Source organism: Lepisosteus oculatus, chromosome 7 (assembly GCF_040954835.1).
Source record: "Lepisosteus oculatus isolate fLepOcu1 chromosome 7, fLepOcu1.hap2, whole genome shotgun sequence".
Classification (NCBI taxonomy): domain Eukaryota; kingdom Metazoa; phylum Chordata; class Actinopteri; order Semionotiformes; family Lepisosteidae; genus Lepisosteus; species Lepisosteus oculatus.
In genome coordinates, this window is record NC_090702.1 from 41966335 (window position 1) to 41990292 (window position 23958).

Genomic DNA, 23958 nt, shown 5'->3' on the forward strand with positions numbered 1-23958 from the left:
AAAACCTAGTTTACCATATGTCCACTAAGGAAATCTTCATCTGGTATCTCACCACTAAGATGTTTCCCCAGACCTTGGCTAACACTTGGTTGGCTTGATGAACAGCAACAATAAAGCCATTTCCTTGGACCAAATCATGCATCTTGCACCAGGAAATACTTCCAGTCCCATTGACATGGTTTGCTGAACACAACATACAGCACAGCACAGCGCAGGGTCTGATAAGTGTGGTCTTGAATCCAACAGATCTGCAAGGCCTCATGAAACCTTTCACACTTACACTTAACTGGGCCAGTTTAATCCCCTTTTCCCCCGATGGGACTGTGAACCTTGAGGACTGGAGATGTGAACACGTAATAGTGCATTCCTTCAGAAGGTGAAGAGCTGAACTGTAATGTATTCCTCTCATTCATATGCCTCCTGAATAAAATACTAAACGTACTAAATAGTTTGAAACTAGTTTGCAGAGTTTCTGCTCCCTTTCATGGCCTGTATAAACACAGGAGGGGTGTGAGATGGCCAAAAATCAAACCCTACACAAAATAACTGAAGTTTTCACATTTTAAAACTGTCACCTTTTTTTCAAACCCAAGTGGAAAAAAAAATTGGCATCACAGTCTGTCTGAAGCCAAAAACAAACAAATGCAAAGTGAGAGAAGTGTTAGGAAGCAAACACAGTTGGTGTTATTGAGTGCTTTCAGAGATGCCCGTTTCTATGGAGCTGGAAAACAAAACGCATTTAGGTGAAAAGCACAAAATATTTTTTTCCCCAACAAGAGCAACTGATGTTGGCCTGTTCAGAGTACGAGGACATTAAAATTCCAAATATATTTATAGATTCATTTTGGACCGCCTCTTTTGCTGTACTCAGAGTGAACATATGTCACTGTATTTTTCATCTATGAAACTTTCATTCCAGAATGCCACTGTACAGCTTGCTGACGGCCCCACACAGATGCTTTTCTGTCCACATCCTACAGTCCATTCTGTTGCTTACAAATGAGCTCCTCAAAATGAAAAGCACACTGTTCTCGGCTTCAACATCCACATTTCTGCACTTAACTTGAAAGGCTCTACAGTCACAGAACACAGCTGTAAGCAATTCGCCCTGTGGCTTTCGGACACATTTAGCCTACAAATACAATGTATCACTTATGCTCACTGCAGATCTGAAAAACCGTTTCAGAAAGATATTTCTTAAACCGCTAATACCAGTAAGCTGTCATGAATATAAGTGCTGTGCATTACCTTAGGCTAGTGTTTTGCACCTACTGTACATAATTTTTATCCAAACACCCTCCTGTTTGGATCAGAAAGTGGTTTAGTTTCTTTTACTGCTTATTTTAACATCCAGAAATGAATTCTTTATAAAATATGCTTATGAGAGATATTTCATATTCTGTGAATTGTGGGGTAAAAGTTGCTTTTTTAATTGCATCAAAGTCTACAACTCAGAGCAGACACTAAACTTCCAGGGCATTTTTTTAATGCACTTGAGCTTTCTAAGCACTGGAAACCCTACTTATGGAATTCGAAGTGGCTCAAGAGGAGTTGAGCTCCGTGCTCCAAAGGGCCTTGATCATGCATCTCTAACCGCATGGTAATCAGGTCACGAGCTGCCAGGTGTGGCTTTGGGATTAGTCGGCCCCGGATCTCTTGGCTCTCGGGGGATGGGAGGGAAAACAACGAATTCCCTGTCACCTGCAGGCTGGTGTGTGCTGAACCTCCTCTGTGCTGCCAGAGATCTCAGGACACGTCAAGCAGAACAGCACCTCGCCGGCAGGCCGGTCGGAGGAGCCTGCCCACACTTCATTCTCAGCTCGGGGCACAGCAGTCATGGCCAAGTTAAAGGCACAGCTTGTGATCCCAAAAGGCATACAAATGGCTGACCCTGCGCTCTGACCCCAAGCTTCTCTCTCCCTGTCAGAGTGTCTGTGCGTCTCATGGGGAACAAGCTGGGGTATGCAAAAAGACACATTCCTAATGCAAGAAATTGTACATGGCTAATAAAATGATCTTATCTTATAAAATAAAAACACAGTCATTCCATCTTGTAAAAAATTACGCATGAAATAAGGGGCACAGGTTCTTGACTTTTTGTAAGAATGGGGGAAATAGATCTTCAAAAGCTGGTACTGCAGAGGATGGCTGAACAGCAGCAGGGGGGAAAAAAGTATCTTGAAAATGATTGCTGGAATGAGGGCAGCACGGTGTTACAGTAGTTAGCATAGTGGCCTCGTGATTCCCGAGGTGCAATCATGAGAATATAAACAGGAAGTTGTTAGCGTGGTTTTCCTTAGGGTCTTCTGGTTAATTTGCTTCTGGGAAGGCTAGCCCTGGTGTGAGTATGTGTATGTGTCCGTGTGTGCCCTAAGATGGACTGGCGTCCCGTCCAGGGCGTATCCTGAGTTGCACTCGTTGCTTGCCGGGACAAGCTCTGGCTCCCTCACGCTCCTGTATTGGATAAAGTTGTGTCAAAAAAAGGATGGAAGAATGGACTACTGGGAGGGGAATTGTACCGTAACTGCAAAGAAACCTCTCATAGAAGACCCTAATGCACTCGGAAGCCTCCTGCATGAAAGGAGGTTTTCCGACATCCTGGGTGGAGGAGTGGCATAGGTTCCCATGTGATTCCACTGTTTCTGACTCGAGATTATCTAAATGCAGCAGTTCAAGATGTTTAATTACTGCAGACACTTGTCCGAGTGCACTGCGGAATCTGACTTACTGGGTCGAGCATGCACTGAAATAGGGTATTCCAATGCTTAAAAATAATCTACAACATTTGTGCCATTCATCAAATTATTAAATATAGATAACACAGATCAGCAGTTGAAATTACATTTCTAAATTAACATTAATCTTAAATATTTAAACAGAACATTAATACTGTCAGTAACTTAGAAGAAACTAACCTTTACTAAAAATAAGAGTATTATGCTTATATATAATGCATACAATATTTATTTATGCATAAGTTATACTTTAGTTGAATGTTATGCATTTAGAAAGTTAAATTTTCAGTAAAACTAAAGTTAAACTAAAGTGTTACCACCATGAACAACAGTCAGATGAAAACTAAAAACTCTCCATACTGAAGTTTACAAATGCAACTTCATTCAGAGATTTTCCACTGTATATAGTGGGCTCGGCCCATTTATTTGTTTTAATTTGGCCTAAAGACATCCAAAAATAAATCTTTACTTGTGTTGAGTTATTCTGAGATTCCTATTAGACAACAATTAGAGAAATGGAGAAATATTGTAATTAAAAATATCCATTGATTATGCAATATACAGCTAGCTAAATGCATATATAGTGCATTAAATAACCACCATAAATCAAATTATATATGCATGATACAGTGACGTGCAAAGACATCTGTATGTCTCATAGAAAATTAACAGCATTGTTTTCAACAAAAATACCTATAATATCGAAAAAATATACATTTGTTTCACCTTTCCTTTTCACAAGCTATTTTTCTGTGATGAAAGACTTACTGTGATATGTGATGCATCCAAAACATGAAAGAAAAAAATGAAGGGAAAACTACAGTTCAGACCAATTTCTGTTTTCATTTGTGAAAACATTTGATCTTCTACTGTCATAATTACCACCTCTACCAACCTCTATTTTTCTATCAAGCCGTTTCCTGAGCAAAAAACATTTTTTTTCCAGCGGTGTAACCTGAATTTTTCAAGTGGCAGGCAATTTCATCAGTAACGTGCTTCCACTCAGAGCTTTTACATTGAATCTGTCAGTACTGTTTATTTTTCACTGCCATCTACCTCTTTTTAACTGATGACATCTGTTGCCAGATCAACCCCATACTGTTGCTACTTAGATTTGAATTATTTTTACTTCAAAATTAATTTATCCAGCATGCAATATTTTTTAGAAAAATCAAACGGGACACCTCGTTTATCAGTTTGTTCAGCATCTTATAATACTTCATTATCCACAGAATCTCCAACTTGACCCATGAAAACATTTTTTCCCCCCTTGTCATCTTCTAAAACAGGTCTGCAACACAACACAAGCAAACAGCTGTGGGTGGTAGGACGGTAATAAAGATTTTTGGCAATTATTTTATTTGACAATATCATTATGAGGATGCAAACTGGATGGAAAGCACCGTGATCTTTCTGTTAGATCACCAAGCAATGCAAAACCTTAGAAAACGCAAGAACGGTCTGATATCTTGTACAGCACATCACAAAACATTGAAGCTCCCGTGAGGCTTAGAAATTGATCATTAAAGTAAAAAACATTGTTGTTATTAAAGTCATGGACTGCTACAGAAAAAATCTCATTAGATGAACCGAAGTATAAAACCCGCTGAAAGAACATTAAAGCAGTTGCGAATGAAAGGAGGTCATTTGGCCGATTCAGCCTGTTTGGCAGTCAGTAACTGAGTGATCCACAGATCTCAGCCAGACGTGTCTTGAAGAAAGCCAGGGTACCAGTGTCAATGACGTGGCTGTGCAGCTGGTCCCGTACTCCCACAGCCGTTTGTGTAAATAAGTTCCTCCTGTTCTTGGTTTTAAATGCACAGCCCCAGATTGTACTTTTTTTTGTTTGTTTGTTTCCACCGGGTTGAATTTGTCAGTGCCTGTGAGGATGCTGAATACTTCGGCCGAGTCCCCTTATAGTCTTCTCTGTTCAAGGCTCAGGTGTTTTAGTTCCTGTAGCCTGTCAGTGTGGGAAAGTCTGCTGAAAGCTGAATTTAAGAAGGAAGGGGATTTAGTGTTTTGTGGTAATACTTAAAAAAGGATTGTCCAAAATTTGAGGTGATGTTCATTTTCCGTTTTCTGAAGCGTTAACAGAACATGAGTATACTGAAAGAGCTCATTACCACATCAAACATTAGTCAGAGCATTTTAAGAGATAAGCCAGGGGTTCCCAACGGGTCTGAAGGACAACAAAAAATGGCCTCTTGATCATTAGGTTTGGTATCAGCCCTGCACTGATTTCTACATTTTAGAATTCAGGTGTGTTGTTCAAAATTAACTAAAGTGAACCTTGTAGAAGGATAAAAACAGGCATTGCTGCCTGTTCATTATGAATTGATCACCTGGTAAGAGCTAGTTAAAGCTAAGGGAGCAAGCAAGTTGAGGTGAGACTAAATAAAGTTCTGTTTGCTGTCCGAACTGCTCCAATAGGCTTTAGGTTGTGTGTTTATGAAGCCAGGGACTGAATGCAAATGTAGTGCAGAAGGCTAGACAGGCAGGCAGATCAATTAAAGACATGAAGTAGCAGTTGGAACAAAAACAGCAGAAACAGTGGTCCGTCAGGATCAGGGTTGGGAACAACTGAGATAAGCCACAAAGAAATCATCAATCAAGAAGATGAAGGGAAACTATTCTTTTCAATTCAAAAGGAAAAGGTCAATGTTTGGAGGGTTTGGCATAAGTAGATGTACCATTTTTTAAACAACAGTACATGCTGAGAAAACAACCCTTGAATGACTTCCATGGCGTATTTTGTTTTTATCAGAACCCAAATAACATTCCTGTAGGGAGTTTCTATAGAATGAGTACCAACAAACCAAAACAGAACTATATAAAAAAAAGTTGGAATTCCCCTGGCAAATGAGCAGACAGTTTTTTAGATGTCTGGCATCTACTACATTCTTAAGGGAGCCCACTCCACCTCCTCCACAGCCTCCTTAGACAGCTGTGTCAGGGTTCCCAACAGGCCTGCATTGTTGCCATGGTGGCTAGGAGGATCAAGCTATCCCACCATACTTTGCTGGTGGGCTACTGACCAGCCTATATTTCAGAAGTTGGACTCTATTCTGAAATATAGGACCTGATCTTCCACAACAACTGTAACAAAGCACGATGCACACTTAACTTATTTTTATGTTACAATGAGGCTAAAACATAAAATTACAAGAGTAAACTAGCAGAAAAAAATAAATATAAAGGATGGAACAACAACAAAATAGCAATACAACACACTATCTAAAAAGTAACACTCATACACAGGCTACTACCTTATTCATTATTCAGGGAAAGACAAAATAAGTTAACATACAACTAACATCCCATAGGCCTTGTTATTTCATGCATTATATTTTAAAAGGAATACAAATTCTTATAATGACACACAAGGCATTTAGATAGTTCTGCTTCTAATTTCCGGTATGTACCCAAGGGTGCAAAGAGATCTCAATTAACATCACCATTGTTCCCTTCCCTGCCTCTGCATACTTCATGCATGATTGTGCTGCTTCCAGACTGCAGGTCTCATTTAGAGCAGAGCACCAGCTATATTACTGTTATGCTTAGCTATTTACTTCTCTATTGCTCTGCATCATCAAAACGTTACCCTTCATCAAACAATACAGATCTGTGGAAAACTCCAACAATGTACATCCTAGGACTCATAACAAAATAAAGATTGATACCAAGAAGGAATCTAAATTAAGCTTTTAAAGACCAAAGACCAAGCAGGTACTTTTAAAGTAAACAGACCCCAATTTTAGACATATTTTCTTGTTTATCCAACTAATCCACTCATATGTGGAATTAATCCAAGGAAGGGCAGCCAGAGACATTCCAGGGCTGAAGGGGAATTTCCTACACTGACAAGCTGAAGGCACTGCACCTTTTTAGTCTTGGGCAGAGAAGACTGTGAGGGAACCTGATACAAATATGAAAAACACTCGCAGGCATTGACAAAGCCAACCCATGGCACTTCTGCAGAGTGAACAGTGAAACACGCACCAGCTAAAACTATGTGGGAGCTCATTTAAAATCGTGAACATGAGGAACTTTTTTTTTTTACCAAAAGGTTTGCAACAGGCTGCCCAGTCATGTTGCTGAATTCAGTACTTTGGCTTCTTTCAAGAATCAGCTGGATACCATCCATGAAATCCCTGGGTCAATTAACTACTAACAGGGCTTGGTGGGCTGAATGGCCTCTCGTCTGTAACCTCTCTAATGCTTTCAGGTGAGGCTTATGCTGAGGAAAGCCAGAGCTCTATGGGAAGGCTGCTGTACAATGTCCACTGCTGCAGGTTGTGTATCACAACATGGAAATAAGCCATTAAAGCACAGCAGTGATAAACAGTACTGTGAAAGAATAAAATCACACTGAATTAAACTTCCACTTTCGCTAACTTCCACACATATTCACAGCCAGCTACAAGTGCTGACATACGGAGCAGCATAGCCGTATGCAGCAAAAGCTCTGCTTACCTTTCTTTGAGCTTTCCAGGCGCTCCTCGAAGCTTTTCTGAACTTTAGTCCGCATTGGTGATGAGTGCCGCTAGCCCATTCCAAACTGAAAACTACCTCATGCAAATACAGCTCTCGCCAGCAGCACCTCCGAGATTTTTTACGCTAAAGCTGTTTCATATCCCAGTGTAGAGTGCTCAGCCAGAGTGCCAGCATTCCCTACCGCATTGCCGTTATGCAGAAGCGACAAACAAGAAGTTTGAAAAAGTTGTACAAAGAAGATGCTTGTTTACAGAAAGCAGGCGTAGAGCGTAGTCACAGCCCAATCCTACACTCTGCATTCCAGACCGAAAATAAACAAGAGGGTCTGTTGAAACAACTCCAAAAGATCTGTAATGGTGATGCTTCAGTAGCTCTGTCCTGACGAGAGAGCTGCTTGAAAACTGTAATTGCTTTCATTTCATGCCTTTATCGTCATAGGAAATGGCTTAAGTGATTCAAGAAATAACTTCAGTTTATTCAATCTATACTTTTTTTTGCTTTTGTAAATGTCAATTTTTTAAAAAAGGGTGATATTTGTTTTCACTTTGAACAACCAATATCAGAACGTCTTCCTGCTAAGTTGAAACCTTTTTTGAATATTCCAATTAAGTATTTAAATTCAGGGAAGGCGACTAGCCCAGATGTCCCTTTCACCTCTAATCACAGTTTAAACATGCACTTTTAATGACCCTCATATAAAAGATCACCTCAATTAAAGCAATAATAAAAGAGCAATTTTCTACACTCCACAGCTTCATGGTTTCCTAGGAATCTAGAATCTGCATCTCTTGAGTTTCTAATAATAAGGAAGAACTCCCCAATTATCCAGACTGCAGCCACGTATTAAGTTCCTTATGGTTCCTTCATACAAAATCCTAACAGAACACTGTGGGTTGTTATGAAATCGCACACAAGCTGGATATTTAAGAATCCCACACAAACTTTTTTTTTCCGTGCAGTAAATTCAGGTTTTATTGTCCAGAGAGTTGATGAGCTACTAAAGCACGAGCTAAATGTGTAGGTGACAACTGATATTGAAATTTGAAAAGCACCCCCCCCCCTTATCTGGGACTTAACAAAAATATAATCAGCATCAAAAACAACAGCATTAAACTGTAATAACAGGCCTTATGAATTCCATTTGAAAACCTAGAAATTTGTGCCTACAGTAAGGCCATAAAAACAGATGTAAAAAAACCTTAAACCTCAAACAAAAATGAACTGTGCTTTCAGATTGTTCCCAGCACAACACAACACAATTATATTTTTATATAGTGCCTTTAAAAGCGGCTTCTCAAAGTGCTTTACAGAACGACAACAAAAAACCCACTGAGAGGAGAAAGTGGATGGGGTGGGGAGGGTAATGGAATACAATAGAAACGCCAAGGAACATACAGAACCGGCCTAAAAAAGGTTTTCACTCTAGATTTGTAGGAGCTCAGGGAAGGTGACTCTTTGATATCTAAGGAGGAAACATTTTCTAGAGCTTCAGGCCCCGTCACCCACAGAGTGAGGATGAGGCTGGGGGACAGACAAGATATACAATGAGATTGTGTACAATATATTGCACCTTAATAGCTGATTATGGGTGGCATGGTAGTGCAGTGGTTAGCATTGCTGCCTCGCACCGTTTGGGCCCTGGGTTTGATTCCTGGGATGTAAACTGTGTGGATTTTAAAATTGGCCATGGTTTGAGTGCGTGTCTGTGTCTGCCCTGTGATAGACTGGTGTCCCTTCCAGGGTATATCCTGCCTTGAGCCTATAGTTTGGCGACTGTTCCGACTGAGGCTCTGGCTCCCCCATGACCCCCTATTGGTTAAGCAGAAAATGGAAGGATGGATGAAAGAATTTCTTACTAGCAGTTAATTAAAAGGCTGGTCGTAGTAACATTCTTGAATTGAGTATAAGTTGGGTAGCCTTGTCGTAACCCACGAAAAGATTTTGTGTGTGCAGGGCATGGAAATTCCAAAGATACCAGTGCTGTATGGATATTTTAGAGGAATAAATGCAGTACTTGTCATAAAAAAAAAACAGATTGCATGCAAGTGCTGTGAAGAAAAGGAAGGTAAATGGCATTTCAGAAAGGGAGATGGCTGTCACAGCCCGTTCTAGGTGACAACAGGAAAATCAGCCAAAGAATGAGAAAAGCTGAAAATGAATTTATTTCTAAAATGAATTTCCTTGCTCCTTTCACCCATTACAAACTGCTGCAGGAATGGTTTCAAATTGAATACAGGAAGCACGGAAAATATTCTGCATTGTGAAACCTTGCAGTCAATCTCTAGATCTTATAGTATTAGGCATTCATGTAAAAAAAAGCAAAAATGTAGAAAATAAATCGCAAACATGAATTCATAATATTACCGAAAAGAAAATAGGAAAAAACACCCAAATTAAACTGCATATAATATTCCACGTAAAAAAAGTAAATGTCTCATGGTATTTTATAAACATGTAGACAACTATTGTTGTATGCACATCAGAGAAGCATATGGGCCTTAGGCTTCAAATCGCACCCTTAACAGTATGTGTATATTTCTGCATTATACATATATGTATAAGAATTGAGACTTGAAAATACAATAAATGCTTACAGCTTACATATCTGTTCTGTTTGTAACTAAGAGAAGTGAAAAGGTGCAATAAAAAAGAGCAGAAGTTAATGTTTTCAGAAAGAAACCAAAACTGCACAAGAACACCATCACTCCCAATCCATGCTTTAGGCATCTTACTCAGCATCACATTTTGCACATCTGGGGTTGTAGAAATTCAACATCAAGCTGACAGAAAAAAGGAACAGAAGAAGGTTCTGGTGTGCAGAACCCTGGTCTCCCCATCTGTCCCAGTGATCCAAAATAATATAAAAGACTACCTAGACCGCAGTGTCACTGACTGCAACAGGAAATCTTCAAGTTGCTCCTCACTTTGCACGCTGACACACTCCCTCTCAAAGGTATGGGTATACAAGAACACTTAAGACAAATTACCAGAATTTCAGACAATCTTGACACTTGCAGGGGACCTACACTATAAGAACATAATGCCTGTTAGGATATTATCATGGAATGGAAGAAGAAAGTGACATGATTTAGTGAGATAATACTGTATATTTTTCGGAATGTGCACTTAAATTATAGCCATTGGGCAGAAGATTCATTCTGACGGTGGCTGTGCCTTTCTTACCATGACACACAGAATACAGGGGTGGACCTGCCAAGCTCCACAGAAACCACTGTAAAAGTGGTAAGAAATTCAAACCACAATAACAAGACAGTTCTTATAAACAACACCATGCCGTTGGGATGTTTTTAAGAGCAAGAAGGAGTCGCTATGAATTAGGGAAAATGGAAGATAAGCAATGACAACTTAACTATATTTGAATCACTGCTTTAAGATAAATCTATTATCATTCTCATCAGCTATTATAATTATTAGTAATTAGTAACTAGGAAAGTGAAAAGATGGGTCTCCACCTCAACATCAAAAAGACGAAGATCATGACAACAGCTGGAAATGGAGCAGTCAAAATACCCATCAATAATGAAGAGATCGAATGCGTCAAGGTTTTCTGCTTCCTGGGATCCATGATCGACTGAACTGGAGACTGCGGCCCTGAAATCAGGCGACGAATCGCGTTAGGCTGTAGTGCGATGCTGAGCATGAACCAAATCTGGAAGAGCAAAGACATCAGCTTCACAACCAAATGCAAAATGGTCCATGCTCTTGTGTTCCCCATATCAATGTATGGGTGTGAAAGCTGGACCCTGAAAAAAGCTGACCAAAAGAGGATGGATGCTTTCGAGCTATGGTGCTGGAGAAGAATGTTTCAGATACCATGGACAGCAAGGGTCACCAATAAAGAGGTTTTGGAGCGCATCAAGCCAGAAATTTCGCTTGAGGGAAAGATCACCAGACTCCGGCTCACTTATTTTGGTCACGTGATGCGATCAGATTCATTGGAGAAAGCACTGATGCTTGGAATGGTCAGTGGAACAAGAAGACGAGGCCGCCAAAGAACGCGGTAGCTCGACGCCATCAAAACGGACACTGGCTTAGGGATAGAACAGCTGAAAGAGAAAGTCCACGACCGGAAAGCGTGGCGAGAGATGGCCTATAGAAACGCCGAGAGTCGGATCCGACTGACCGGATTAACATCATCATCAATTAGTAACTTCTCTGAATCTACATCCTCAATAAGCATAAACTACTTTAAACATAGCAGGTGACCCTCTGCTCCTTCATCCAAAACTGAAGTTCGGTACTCCGATGATGTGTGGACAGCTATTACACACCAGCAGCCCTGCTAGACTGCAGGTCAGATGAGAAAGTGACTGCTTTATCAACTGAATTACAGGAGAACTTCAGCTAGGCTAGATGTTGCAAGCACAGAATTCAGCCAACACAACAGGGTTAACACCCCCGTTTTCACTTACAGTTCCCTGAAACCTTTAATGACCAAGCAGGATTTCAGCTTAATATCTCATCCAAAGGGTGGCAGCTTCTACACCACAATTCTCTCTCTCTCTTATCATACAACAGCACTGGTTTGGAAATCGCGGTACGAATGGAAAAGTGCCGTTTTAACTTTACTGGACCAATATTAAGGGTGAAACAGCTGTCTCTGTGTGGTTGCTTGTCTTGTCTTGATCTATAGAAAAGGGAAACAGAGGTCTATTTAAATGGTTCTGCTTTGTAGTGCTGTAAAAACTTCATGATGAATATTCATATCTTGAATATATCATAGTCACTTCTGCATGCTCTTAAAACACCCATCAGTGTAAGTGATAAGAACCATAATAAACCAATTTCACTGATCAAGATATAGCCACATCACAAGGATGTCTCATAAGATTGTTCTGCTTTCACGTGTTGTACAAATGGCCATGCTAATTAATATTTAAATATCCCATCATATGAAATTGTTGCAGGTTAAGCATTTATAAACCATGTCTGACTATTAAAAACATTAATTTAAAAACGTAAATACCAGAGGTGAAGCAAAGTGATTAAAATTCAAAGCAAAGCACTTTGTGATCTTTCCCAAAACCATTAATTGGCCTATTAACGGATGCCTAAGAATGCCACACATTTATCAGTTAACAAAGCTTAACAAATTAGACTACTTATCAAGTGAGCATATAACAAATTAATTCAAAAGACAAAACAAATGGCTGTACAGTACTTCTAATAATGAACAGGTGCTTTAAAACTGTTACAGTTGGGCTTATATCATTATTTTTTCATATTACATTAATTCATAGAAGTATGAATCTGCAACGACTTCAGTTTGTCCTTAGAGCTTGCCTTCTGCACAGATATTGACAGGTATATATGTCACTAAATACAGCCCTGGAAAATAATATTTTTTATAACAGACATACAAGTAATGTAAATAATTGTAGTTCACAGCAAAAACTGCAATCTACTTCATTAAAATGCTATCCAAGTTCATATTACATTTATACATATTTGACAGCCATTAGTATCAGTAGATTAGTATCAGTTATCCCTGAATAATTCCACAGATTATTTACATACATCTCAGAAATATGAAACTTTTTTTTTCTATGTCAGGACTGCATTATCAGCCAAGCACATTATGTAATAACTCATATCACTGAAATAATTAACTATAATGTACAGTTTATATTAAACATTTATTTATAATGAACAAAAGAAAGCATTTTTACTTAGAAGATTGTGATAAGGGATGGACTGTGATGGAAAATTTACATTTTAGCCTTAGGCATGTCTTAGCATGGTATTTGAATAATTGAAGATGCTGTTTTCTCCTACTTGTTAAAATGTTCTCCTTTAAAATATTATCTCTTGCAGAAGTATTGAATATTTAAATACTGAACAGTACTGAACAAGTGGAGACCTATGCAATGGTATTCAGCAGTACTCTGGACTGGTGGTAAGCACTGGTGCCTCACATCTCCATGGTTCAGGGTTCAAATCAGCCCACAGGTGTCTGACTGCATGGACATTCACATCATGCTTTGCTGATTTGCTTGGATCTGCTACTCAACATTGTACCTCAAAGGCGTTATCCCAGTGAAAAACACTACTCACCCCATTTGCTTTCAATTACAGTGACCCTTTCGTTCAAACCTTTCAGATTATGGGGCAGACAGTCTACATGGATTTGGACAAGCATGCCAGTGTGACGTATAGATATGGTCTGTAAACCTTCTCTTTTCGATTTGCCCTGCTGCAGCCGATACAAAAACAACTTCAATTTGTTTCAATTCGGAAATTTCATTAAATTGTTGCTAGTTGATTTGTATACTCCAATGTACAGGGCATGACATAAATAAGGGTGTTTAGTGTAAATCTTTGTGACAGAACCACAATGAAATGTCTTTCATCCGCATTCCACTCTTCAATCACAAACTTTAACTGCTTCCTTCTTCTGCAAACAGAACTGGTTGGACTGATACTGTGACAAAAAAGGTTTTCATCATTAAACTGTTAAATATCACCTGAAACCATGACCTTATAGCAGTCTGAATATTCTGAAAGGGCCACAGTTTAAAGTTCAAACTTTAAATCTCTCTTTAACCAATACAAGTGTAATGATGCACTCCATAAGGAATACCAAGATCCAATAAGACAGTATTTAGGGAATGGTTACTGAGAAGTCAGACATAAGGAGCTTTGGCTTAAACAGCTTGGCGTAGGGCCAGCCACCTGGCTGCAGGACAAGGAAGTTAGGTCTCAATACAAAGAGTAAACTACGGTGAAGGTGCAGTGGTGGCGATGGAGTGAAGTAAGGATGAAGACAGAGTTATAGCTCACTTGTGACATCACTTCTGTGAAGGTGTATACAGGAAGTGACATCACAGAGGATTACGAATCAGTCAAGCAGAATTGAAGGAGAACTCGATTTATGTCAAGTCATTTATACATATACAGTATAATAAAATATTACATGTTGAAATATATTATACATTTTTCAGACAATTCTCAATAGCAACGCACAATATTTAAATGTCACCTAAGGAAAATTATATTCATGCAAATTGAAGTGACATACTTGATAACTACAGTACTACAGTATAAGTGAAGAATAATATTGTTGTTGCTAACCAATAAATAATCTGTTCTCACAGGGATGTGACTCTCTTCTATCAATGCTGTGTTTTATCCTGATACAAGTAGCTATACTACAATAGGTGGCCAAAACGACTTCAATACTTCGATCGTAAAAGCTGTCATTAAGGTAACACCTGCCTATGGTGCTTCTACATTTCTGCAAGATTACAATAAGTTGCAATATCAGTTGGAAAAGAGAATCTTTAATTCTCATTGCACCATGGAGAGGAGACTTTTTTTGCCATAATATGCAGTACATTATTAGATTATTCTATGAGATACAAATTAAAATGATAATCTTTCTCCGATATAAAATTAATCAGTTTTAACTATTGGCAGTTCACATTTTAGTTTACACTAGAGAGAAACATTTGAAAGTCATGTTAAACGACTTTTTGTGAATTGATTTAGGCTGCTGAATTAAATCCCAATCTGCAACACCAAGGAGAATTAATGGAGCAAAATGCCACCCGGCTTTGATAAAACGCAGTCATACAAAGTCATGGACTGTCTTGACTAAAAGTCATTACTTTAACTTATGTTATAGAAGACCTAGGTTAAGTAGCTCCCAATGCAACAGTTGTTCATTTGAACTTTTTTTTTCGTTTTTCTCAGAATCTCTAAAAATGTCTTCTACATTTTCTCTGATGTTTTATACTTTTGAGCTTAACCATTCTTTTTAGCTTTGATTTCATTTTGCCATAAATGCTAGAAATTTATCATTTTAAAAGAAATGAATAGCTACATTAGAGCATCTCTCGTCAAACTGTAAATACCCGATGACGAAACTGCAGCAACCAAAAAGTCAGATATACAGATACAGATTTGCCTGGTATTTCTGGTCCTGCTTCTTCTTCCCTTTGGCGAAGATATGAAAGGACTGCGTTTTTGACTCTGCATAGTTTGACTATGCAAAGAAAGTATACCCTTAGATTCAGGGCAGGGCTGGGCTGTTGGGGTATGATCGGAAGGTGTTGTTATATACTTCTTCTGCAGCATCACAAACGTTCATGTCTGAATATTAATTCGGAATTTGATATAAATGCACTAAGTGCATTTAAAAATGAGAATAGGATGACGCTCCTCCTGCAAAGGGTTTGTAGGAGTACAGAACAAGATACCCCTGTTTCTTTCAAGACACGGCTGGATGAGATCCTTGCCATCAGTTAGCTAACAGATACTAGCCCATAACCAGACTAAAGGGGCAAATGATCTCATCTAGTTTGAAAATGGAAATTCATTCATTTTCAGTCCACTTGCCCGGGTGACGAGGGCACCCCACAAACAAGCTTTAAGCACTTTCTGCATCAGTATAATTTACCTTCGGACAAAACCATTACAAAGAAGCACACTGAAAGCTCCCAATACTTCTCTATAATGTAACGGATGTATGCCAGGCCATTGTTAAGCAGCTCATTCATTTGGCTGTAAAGGATGTCTGACTTTTCCTAACCTGCACCAATCAATAAATACATATTTAGTGAACTTCAAACCTTCAATACAGCGGAAACTACTTTTTAAGAGGAACTTTTTCGAATATTTATTTGAAACAGACCATTGTATTGCACTACCATCTACCACCCACACAGAACCACCTACGACTTGTGCCACTTTACTTTCTGTAGCAGTGAATCCCCAACTTCCTTTACAAATGAACACTGTTCATACAGTACTGCACATTACATTAAGTGAATGTGTTTACAAAATTGCAGAGAAGGTATTTAGATGTCCATCAATCATCTATTTCCTATACCAAAGTGCTTGAATCCAAGATGCATGCTTTGCACAGCTTGTGGAAACTAGACTTTACCAATTAACCAGATTAGGTAAATAAATTACTTTACCCAAATGCGATGTGCACACTGACCAGTGGACATAAAAAATTGATCCATTCACAAAAATGGCAAATTACAAATTCACAACCTCATATGACTTATATTTCTCTTGTTGGTATTGATGCAGAGAATTATTTCTGTGATGAGAAAATGGAGACGTGAATCTGATTTCAATTCCATATACAGGAGACCGAACAAAAAACCTGAAGCATCACAAAATATATTCACTTATTAAAAAGTCTCTAACCACGTCAGTGTTTATTACTACTTAGCTGGCTTTTATCCAGGATGAAGCATATTCAAAACCTTTAATGAACTGCAATAAACAGTAACACTTTTGTTGTGGTAAAAAACACATACCACAGAATAATAATTCAATTATGCAACAACAAACAAACAAAATACAGACATTAGGGTAATGATATAAGCTTCTGTACGATTCAACAATTGTATTAGAGCGGATCCTCATTAACGATAGGCACGTAGCTCAATCTTGTACTAAGAGTGTACAATATTTGACACCATGTTAAAATATACTGCCATTCTGTAATCTGTCCAGAGAAGAGTAAAAGGTCCTATGGTATAAAAGGAATGTTCTACACTAACAAGCTAACAGAGTTAAACCTTTTTTAGTCTCAAGCATAGAAAACAATGATGGGATCCGACCCCTGTATTCCAAGTCAATCCAGTGGCCTTCTTAAGTATCAACAGTGAAACATGATCTGAAAGTCATAACTGGAAACTATGTGAAGGTAAATTTAATCTGACAATAGGAGGAATACCTTTACACAAAATGTTGTGGGAGTATGGAACAAGCTACCCAGCCTTGCTGTTGAAGCCAAAATCCTGGTTTCTGTCTAGAAACCTGGACGAGACCCTAGGATCAATTAGCTACAAACTACCAAATGGGTGAGCAGGGTTATACGGCTCCGTCTCGATTTTAAATAACCATTCCTATTTTACATGCGGGAGTGACTTTCTGGTTATTTCAAAAATCTAAAATACGATATTCCCCTGTGTTTGTGCCAATGATCCTCCTTCAAATTTACTTAAAGAGAGAAGTGCATAGCTGGGCTTTTGCTCTAAGTTTAGGATGGCCACATGAATAGTCCAGAGAGCTCCAGGTCATATGCAACACAATAAAAGAGGTCTACAACACTAACAGTTAAACTGCTTAGCTAGGACCATTCGTCACATATGAAAGAACATGATCAAAACATTTCTGTCCGTTATATTGCAGCATATACGTATATGAACACCCATGCATGTGAATATACACACAGATACATATTCAGGGAAAACAGTAATGCCGACATGCTGGATTCATTGCTTTCCAATAGTGCACTCCTCAAGTTACTTATTTTTTGTAAATGTATGGCTATTCACTTTGCTTCAGTCGAGCACAAATGCTACAGCGCTCCCAGAGAGGCTCCTACCTCCCTTTCCAGCAGCTGCCCTCCGCCTCGATGGTGACACCAGCTCCCTGACAATCTGTAAGACCTGCATTATTGCCGGTTGCCAGGACAGCTGGTGCCAGCTGCTCTCCTGGAATTCCAACAGGTTTCCATCCCTCCGCTACCTCCTTTCCTTCCGAGAGCAGCATCTGAGCATCACAGCACAGCAGAGCACAGCTACAGCTTCTGAACAGCGGCACAGGCTCCAGTTACACAATAAGGTTCTGCAGCGATCCTCAGCCACAATAATTGGCATGAAGTGAATGCCGGTGAAAGAAGCAATTAGCTGGTGTCTCTCTTCCTCGTTCTCTCTTGATCTCCAACAAAACAGTTAAAAAGTGTAGAATTGAAACCATCAGCAGTGGCAGCCAAACGAAAGTAAATTCAGCAAGTCAGTCCGTGCTCCATTCTTGGAACATTAGGAGAGGGCCAGCACAGAGTCAGGACACTACCAAGTTCCTGCCTTAAAAGTTTCCAAGAAAAAAAAAAAGCTAATAAAAATTATTTGAAAGGACAGGAAATGCAGGAGGCAAAAAAAGTAAAACAAAATGAAAATAAAAACACACGTGCATCCTAAACTCATAACCATAACTGCGGCTTAAACTTCCCAGTATTGCTTCCCACTATTAATATACAGTTCCATTTTCTTAAACTACCAAGACTGAATACGATTCTCCTTCAGGTCAATACAGAATTTTTAGAGACAGCCTATAAAGTGAGATCAAGCAGTCTGCCTCCGAGCGAGGTCAGATCCAACAGCAAATTAGAAAACGCAGTGTAAATCACTGGCCGACTTCAAGCCCCTTCCCCTGTTTTCACACTCTTTACGATGTTCTCGTGCGTGACCAGATTTCTTAAGCTTGGTGCTCTGTGGAAGAAATGTTCTGGTTTTCCGGTTGCAGCTTCATCATCCACTAACTGGGGCACCAAGAGTTAAGCTTGCCATCTACTTAATGATGACATGGCTGTGCAGCATCAATACTTCTGTCAGCTACAGGTACTGCCTCACTCTGTCACCAACATAATTCCAGTCTGCAACAGACAGCAAAGAAATCGTTACACAATTAGTGGTGCGGAGTAGGCTTTGTTAGTTCATTAAGGACGTCTCAATTGAAAATAGAGAAGTAGAACAGTTAATGGCAAAACGACAATGTCATGAATAAACCAATCACATTTTTGACCCCCGTTTTCTACAAATTAATTATATCCTGATGAATCACCTTCCCTCCTGTTCATTTCCCTCAAATGGAGGGTTTCTTGCTGTGTCACTCCTTGAGCTAATGGCCAGGATTTACAGTTAATTCTATGGCGCAGGGCAATTCACAATATATACAGAGGAAAGAAATTTGAACAAACACACTACATATTACACAACACACAATGAAAATCAGATGCTTCCCACTATTAATATACAGTTCCATTTTCTTTTGCATTTTTTCAACTTCTCTTTAAATTAGCCGTGAATAATGTATCAATGCAATACCGTTGTTAAAATTAAGGCACCCAAAACAAATTAATATACCATGATTCGACTCAATATTCAACTATGCAATAAATTAATCTTTCCATTGATTCATTAATCGATTTGTTAGCGGGAAGTTAAAAACCTTTTTTCATTTGACATTTCAAGATAATAATACATTCCTGGTGGCGACAGGCACACATTTATAGATCATAAGACTGAGTGTTTTAGGTTCCCTACATTTTCTGCCTTTACTGAGAAATGTCTCATCTCCATTTTAAAGCTTGGAACAGCTGCTGCCGTTTGATATTAAGGAACCAAGCAACAGTTGTTTTTATTTTCATTTTTTTGAAAGGCTTATTTTTCCACCAAGCTGCATTTCTTTCCGAAGCACCTGTCCACAGTACTCTGTGTACTGTAGGTTCTGCCCCGAGAGACAACCTTGATATACGAAATTGGACGACGAATACTTTTTCCATTTTTCCATTTTCTTTTTCCATTTCTTCTATTCTACCTTTTATTTCTTTAAATAAAACCCTCATGTGCTACAAATAACAGATTTTTCAAGCATTACAGCAACGCAATGACCAGCAAGTGCGCGAAGGCTAGAACACACTCAGACAAGTATGTCTATTTCTTCCCTCTGGTTTGTACCTGTCCAGAGATTGATGAAGATTGGAACCAGACACAGCTGCAGAATCTCGCCTGTAACTATTTTTGCTGCTTTGAGGTTCAATCTGAAAATCATCAGGTTTGCTGGCTTTATGCCCTGTTGCTCAAGGTCTAATCGAAGCAGGCCTTGGCCAAAAGCTTTGCCATAAATGTAGTACAATTTTAAAATAAATATCAAAGTGATTATTTTTCTATTAAAAGAATATAGGAAAATAGTGCACATAAAACTAGGAAAATTTCAACAAATTTCCTGTTTAGCCTATTTAATATTAGACCTTCAGTTTTTTATCTTTAGCAAACACAGTCGTGTGTTTAACTGCTGTATGGTTTATGGCTATTTTAAAAACATACTGGTCAATAATATTGATATCCCTGTTTATTCTCATTTTCCTTATACTGAAAATAGCAACTTTCTAAGGTTACAGGTTAAGGTAACCTACTGATATGTGCTTATCAAATCCAGCTGAAGTATTGTATTTCTAATGTTATACATATTTAATAACGTATCATTTAAAAAGTTGTTCTGTGTTAAAATACATTTTTGTAATGTAAAATCTACCACCATTGCTGGTGTTTTAGTGTCAGCTGTATGCCCTGTCTCTGTAGCACCACAGGAATCCTTAAATTACACAGGAATGACTCCTTATCAACTCTTATTACAGTAGGTCTTATTGCAGTGAGACATTTGTTCCTAGAGCTTATGTAAAATGGATGAAAAAGGTTAATAAGATGAAGACAAGGAGGACAAACAAAGAAGCAAATGAAATCCATTAGTTTACTGAAAATGTATTAGTACTTTAATATGGAAGTGTAAATATGGATCAGTTTAATAATAAAAAAGCTAAATTATGTGAATTCTTCTCCTAATATGCAATTTTCAGTATGTTACAGTACATACAATTTATCAAGGTATTTTCAGCTCTTGGTTCTGCTTACTTGTCTATTTCTAATTTACCAGTAAGTATCTGTTTAAAACACATTTCTGAGATTACTGCTGAAAAGTTCACAAGTAAAGCACAAAGCTCAGTATCCATCTTCCACAGTGCAGGTGTGGTACAGATGTGCATCCTGCTACACACCATCAAATAAGAAACATTTTTTCCCCCCAATTGAGCTTTTTATGCTGGAGGAGTTACTGAGTGCGGCAAATAAAAAAATAATTATTTAAACAACAATGCATCTAACAGTATATGCAACAAGAAACAGAAAACTATAGATGACATGCTAACTATGACTTGCTTAACAAGTAGCTTACAAAAAAGAGGGTAATGGTTCTGAAAACAGGGTCTTACTCCATTATGACTGTACATCTTGGGTTAGATATCTCCTTCTCAGAAGACATACCGGGATTTGGATAATTCCATATGACTTTTTTTCTCCTCTAGTATCAAACCTTTTGTTACATTGCATTTATGTTCATGAGTTCCTTCAATTTCCAAGATCATACAAAATTCAGACATATTTGTTGCCTCTCCATTGGGATTAGATAAATTAGATGTTTACAAGACAAATATCTAATGTTATATTTAAAAAAGAATATAGGAAAACCCATATTGTGGTTCTAGATATATTAAAAAGAATTTTAGAAGAAATGTACAAAGCTCCACCTCAACAAATCTAAGAATATAAGATCTAATAAGAACTTTTGGGGCATTGAACATGCATTGTGTATGACATGGAGATCTCTAGACTGTTGATATGGACACCCTAAATTCATAACACCGGCTCAACAGTAAATTCTGAAGGAGAAACATCTGTACAAGGCAAGATGGAGTACCATATTTTATATTTTAAAATAATCAGAAAGTCACTCGTCATGTAAAATAAGAATAGTTACGTATTTTCTGTTGATCTGGTTTGTCTGTCCCTGCGTTGTTGTATTGGACTGTGCCTTAAAACCAGTTTACCCCTGGAGAAGATATAACTTTAACTGAAAATCAAATTATTAAGAAATGAAAGGGAACCATACAACCCATTTAGCCCATTAGGCAGTTTGTAGCTAACTGATCCTAGGGTCTCATCCAGCGATTTCTTGAAAGAAACCAGGATACAGTTTTGACAAAAGGCTGGGTAACTTGTTTCGTTCTCTCCCATAACCAGTTCATCCTGGTGACAGTTTTAAACGTACACATTTCACTGTTCATCGTGAAGCAATTTACTGGCTTGACTGTGGCAGTGTCTTTGAAGATTTTTTAGTACTTTATCAGGTCCCCTCATAGACTGAAGGAAATGTACCCGTTCAGTTCTGACAAGTCTGTTAGTAGAGGACAGAGTTCATGGGTCTGAATACTTCATTCATGTTTTTGTCTGTGCTGACATTTAATACATCCTATCTTATCCTTGGAAGTCTTCAGCATGGATATTCAGGTTTTTAATAAAATGTTTAAAAACGTGGATGCATAATTTTGTAATTTTACAAAATGGGACACCTTAGGACAAGTCTGAATAGTTCTGCAAGGAGCTACAGTACATATACAATTTCCAGAGTGTTAAGACTTCTAAGGTCCAAAAGCATATGTGAATAATAAATGCCATTATTAGTTTAGACAGTTTAGTACATTGTTAGTTCAGTGACTAAATAATGTTTCACTGTTTTCTGCATTTATGTAATATTACATTTAGTAATATTGCTCTGTGACCAAGATAAGCATTCTGATTATCAAACATTATTGGGATATTTCTTTTTCCATGGGGGGAAATAAATGAAACTGCTGCCTCATGCTTCTGCATAGGACCTCAACATGGATTTTTGTGAACTGACATTTTTAAGAATCATTTAAAATTATGTTAAATATGATTTACTGCATTTGCTCAGGCAAACCAAAGCAATTCAATAAAAATATCAACTGCAGATATGGATACTGCACTCACTTCCTTACAAAAACTAAGAAAATTAGTATCATCAAAAACACTTTTAATCAGGAGCTAATTTTAAAGGTGGAATTTCTGAAGCTGGAGAAACTGCAATGACTCTGGCATTGATCATAATGATCACACCAGCGAGAGAATGCTTCTCTCCCTGCTGTGATGGTGTGTGAATGCTTGGTGTTTCAGCACCAAGATTATTTTCAAAAAAGGACAGATGAACAAAGAACTTGTCCTTTTTAGATTTCTGATTCTTGGTTAACGTAACCGTAAAACTGCTGACTTTTTACAACATAAATTTTCAGTCTATAAATTTCACCTAAACTGAACTCCGCTTTCATCTACAACTCCAAAACGAATGACCCAATAAAAGCTTACTTAAGACTTTTTCTTTGCTTATGCCACGTGAGATCATTTATTAGAAGGCAGATTTCCTTAATTAATAGCCTTTCCTTCCTCAATAAAGGGTGGTTTGCAATCTTATTTCCGAATCTTAACAGGTCACATCACTTGAAAAAGAGCCTTATTGAATTACAGTAATATTACAGAAAACATCTGCTTATCCTAAACACACATGCAGTATGGAAGCGATAAAATTTTACTTTCAGTTTTGGAACAAAAAAGATCTTAACATTTTATTAACAAGGAAACAAAGAAATAGATCTTAACACTATATTATCCTGGCACCAAGACTGCATTTTGTATAGTATGTCAGCATTTCATTTTATATTGAGGTCAGCTTTACAACAATTCATTGTCAACAATATGTTGTACCTAAACCCTATAATGTTCTTACACCAAAAAAGCAAATAATGGAAAAAAAAACAGTGAACAAAGATGTTAAAAGTTACTACAGACCAAGCTGTTTGACTTCAAAACATTAAACAGCAGCAGTCAACAACAACATCAATAAAAAGACAAGTTAAGGTAAACAACATTAAAAGGGTTGTTGAAAACACACAATCCTCTGTGAAAGTAACTTTTCTTCAACAAATCTACTTAGGTGAATTTTAGAATGTGACAAAATGGGCACAATGTTACTAAAGGTAGTGCAATTATTAATTGAATTGTCTTTCAGTTTTTTCTAAACTGCTTACAATCATAGGCATTTATACAGCTCTGTATTTTTCTGCAATATATTGAGTGAAGTACATTGGGTTACAACAGCAGTGCACCACCCTGGATTTAAACCTACAACCTGAAGTTACAAGTCCAGAAACCTAGTCACTCCTCCTGACAACCACCTTTATATTAAGCAGCTAATAACACATGTGCACTGCACATCTGTCATCTGTCTCTAAAAGAAAAGAAAAATCTAAGCAAGATGAGCTGAAAAAATAACT

The 23958-nt window shown here is 38.1% G+C and overlaps 1 protein-coding gene across 3 annotated transcripts in view; it reads right to left on the reverse strand.

The window, feature by feature from the left end:
* usp6nl (USP6 N-terminal like) overlaps nucleotides 1-23958 on the reverse strand; it is an 87275-nt gene that overhangs the window by 44089 nt on the left and 19228 nt on the right. The window contains exon 1 of one of the 3 annotated variants that reach the window (XM_006633298.3): nucleotides 17599-17796. The exons of 1 other annotated variant lie outside the window; for it this stretch is intronic. In XM_006633298.3, coding sequence (XP_006633361.3) covers nucleotides 17599-17668 — 70 coding nt within the window. In that variant the 5' untranslated portion in view covers nucleotides 17669-17796. Of the gene's footprint in view, nucleotides 1-7208; nucleotides 7516-17598; nucleotides 17797-23958 lie in introns of those variants that run through there. One more of the 3 variants, XM_015352405.2, reaches the window with a different exon arrangement.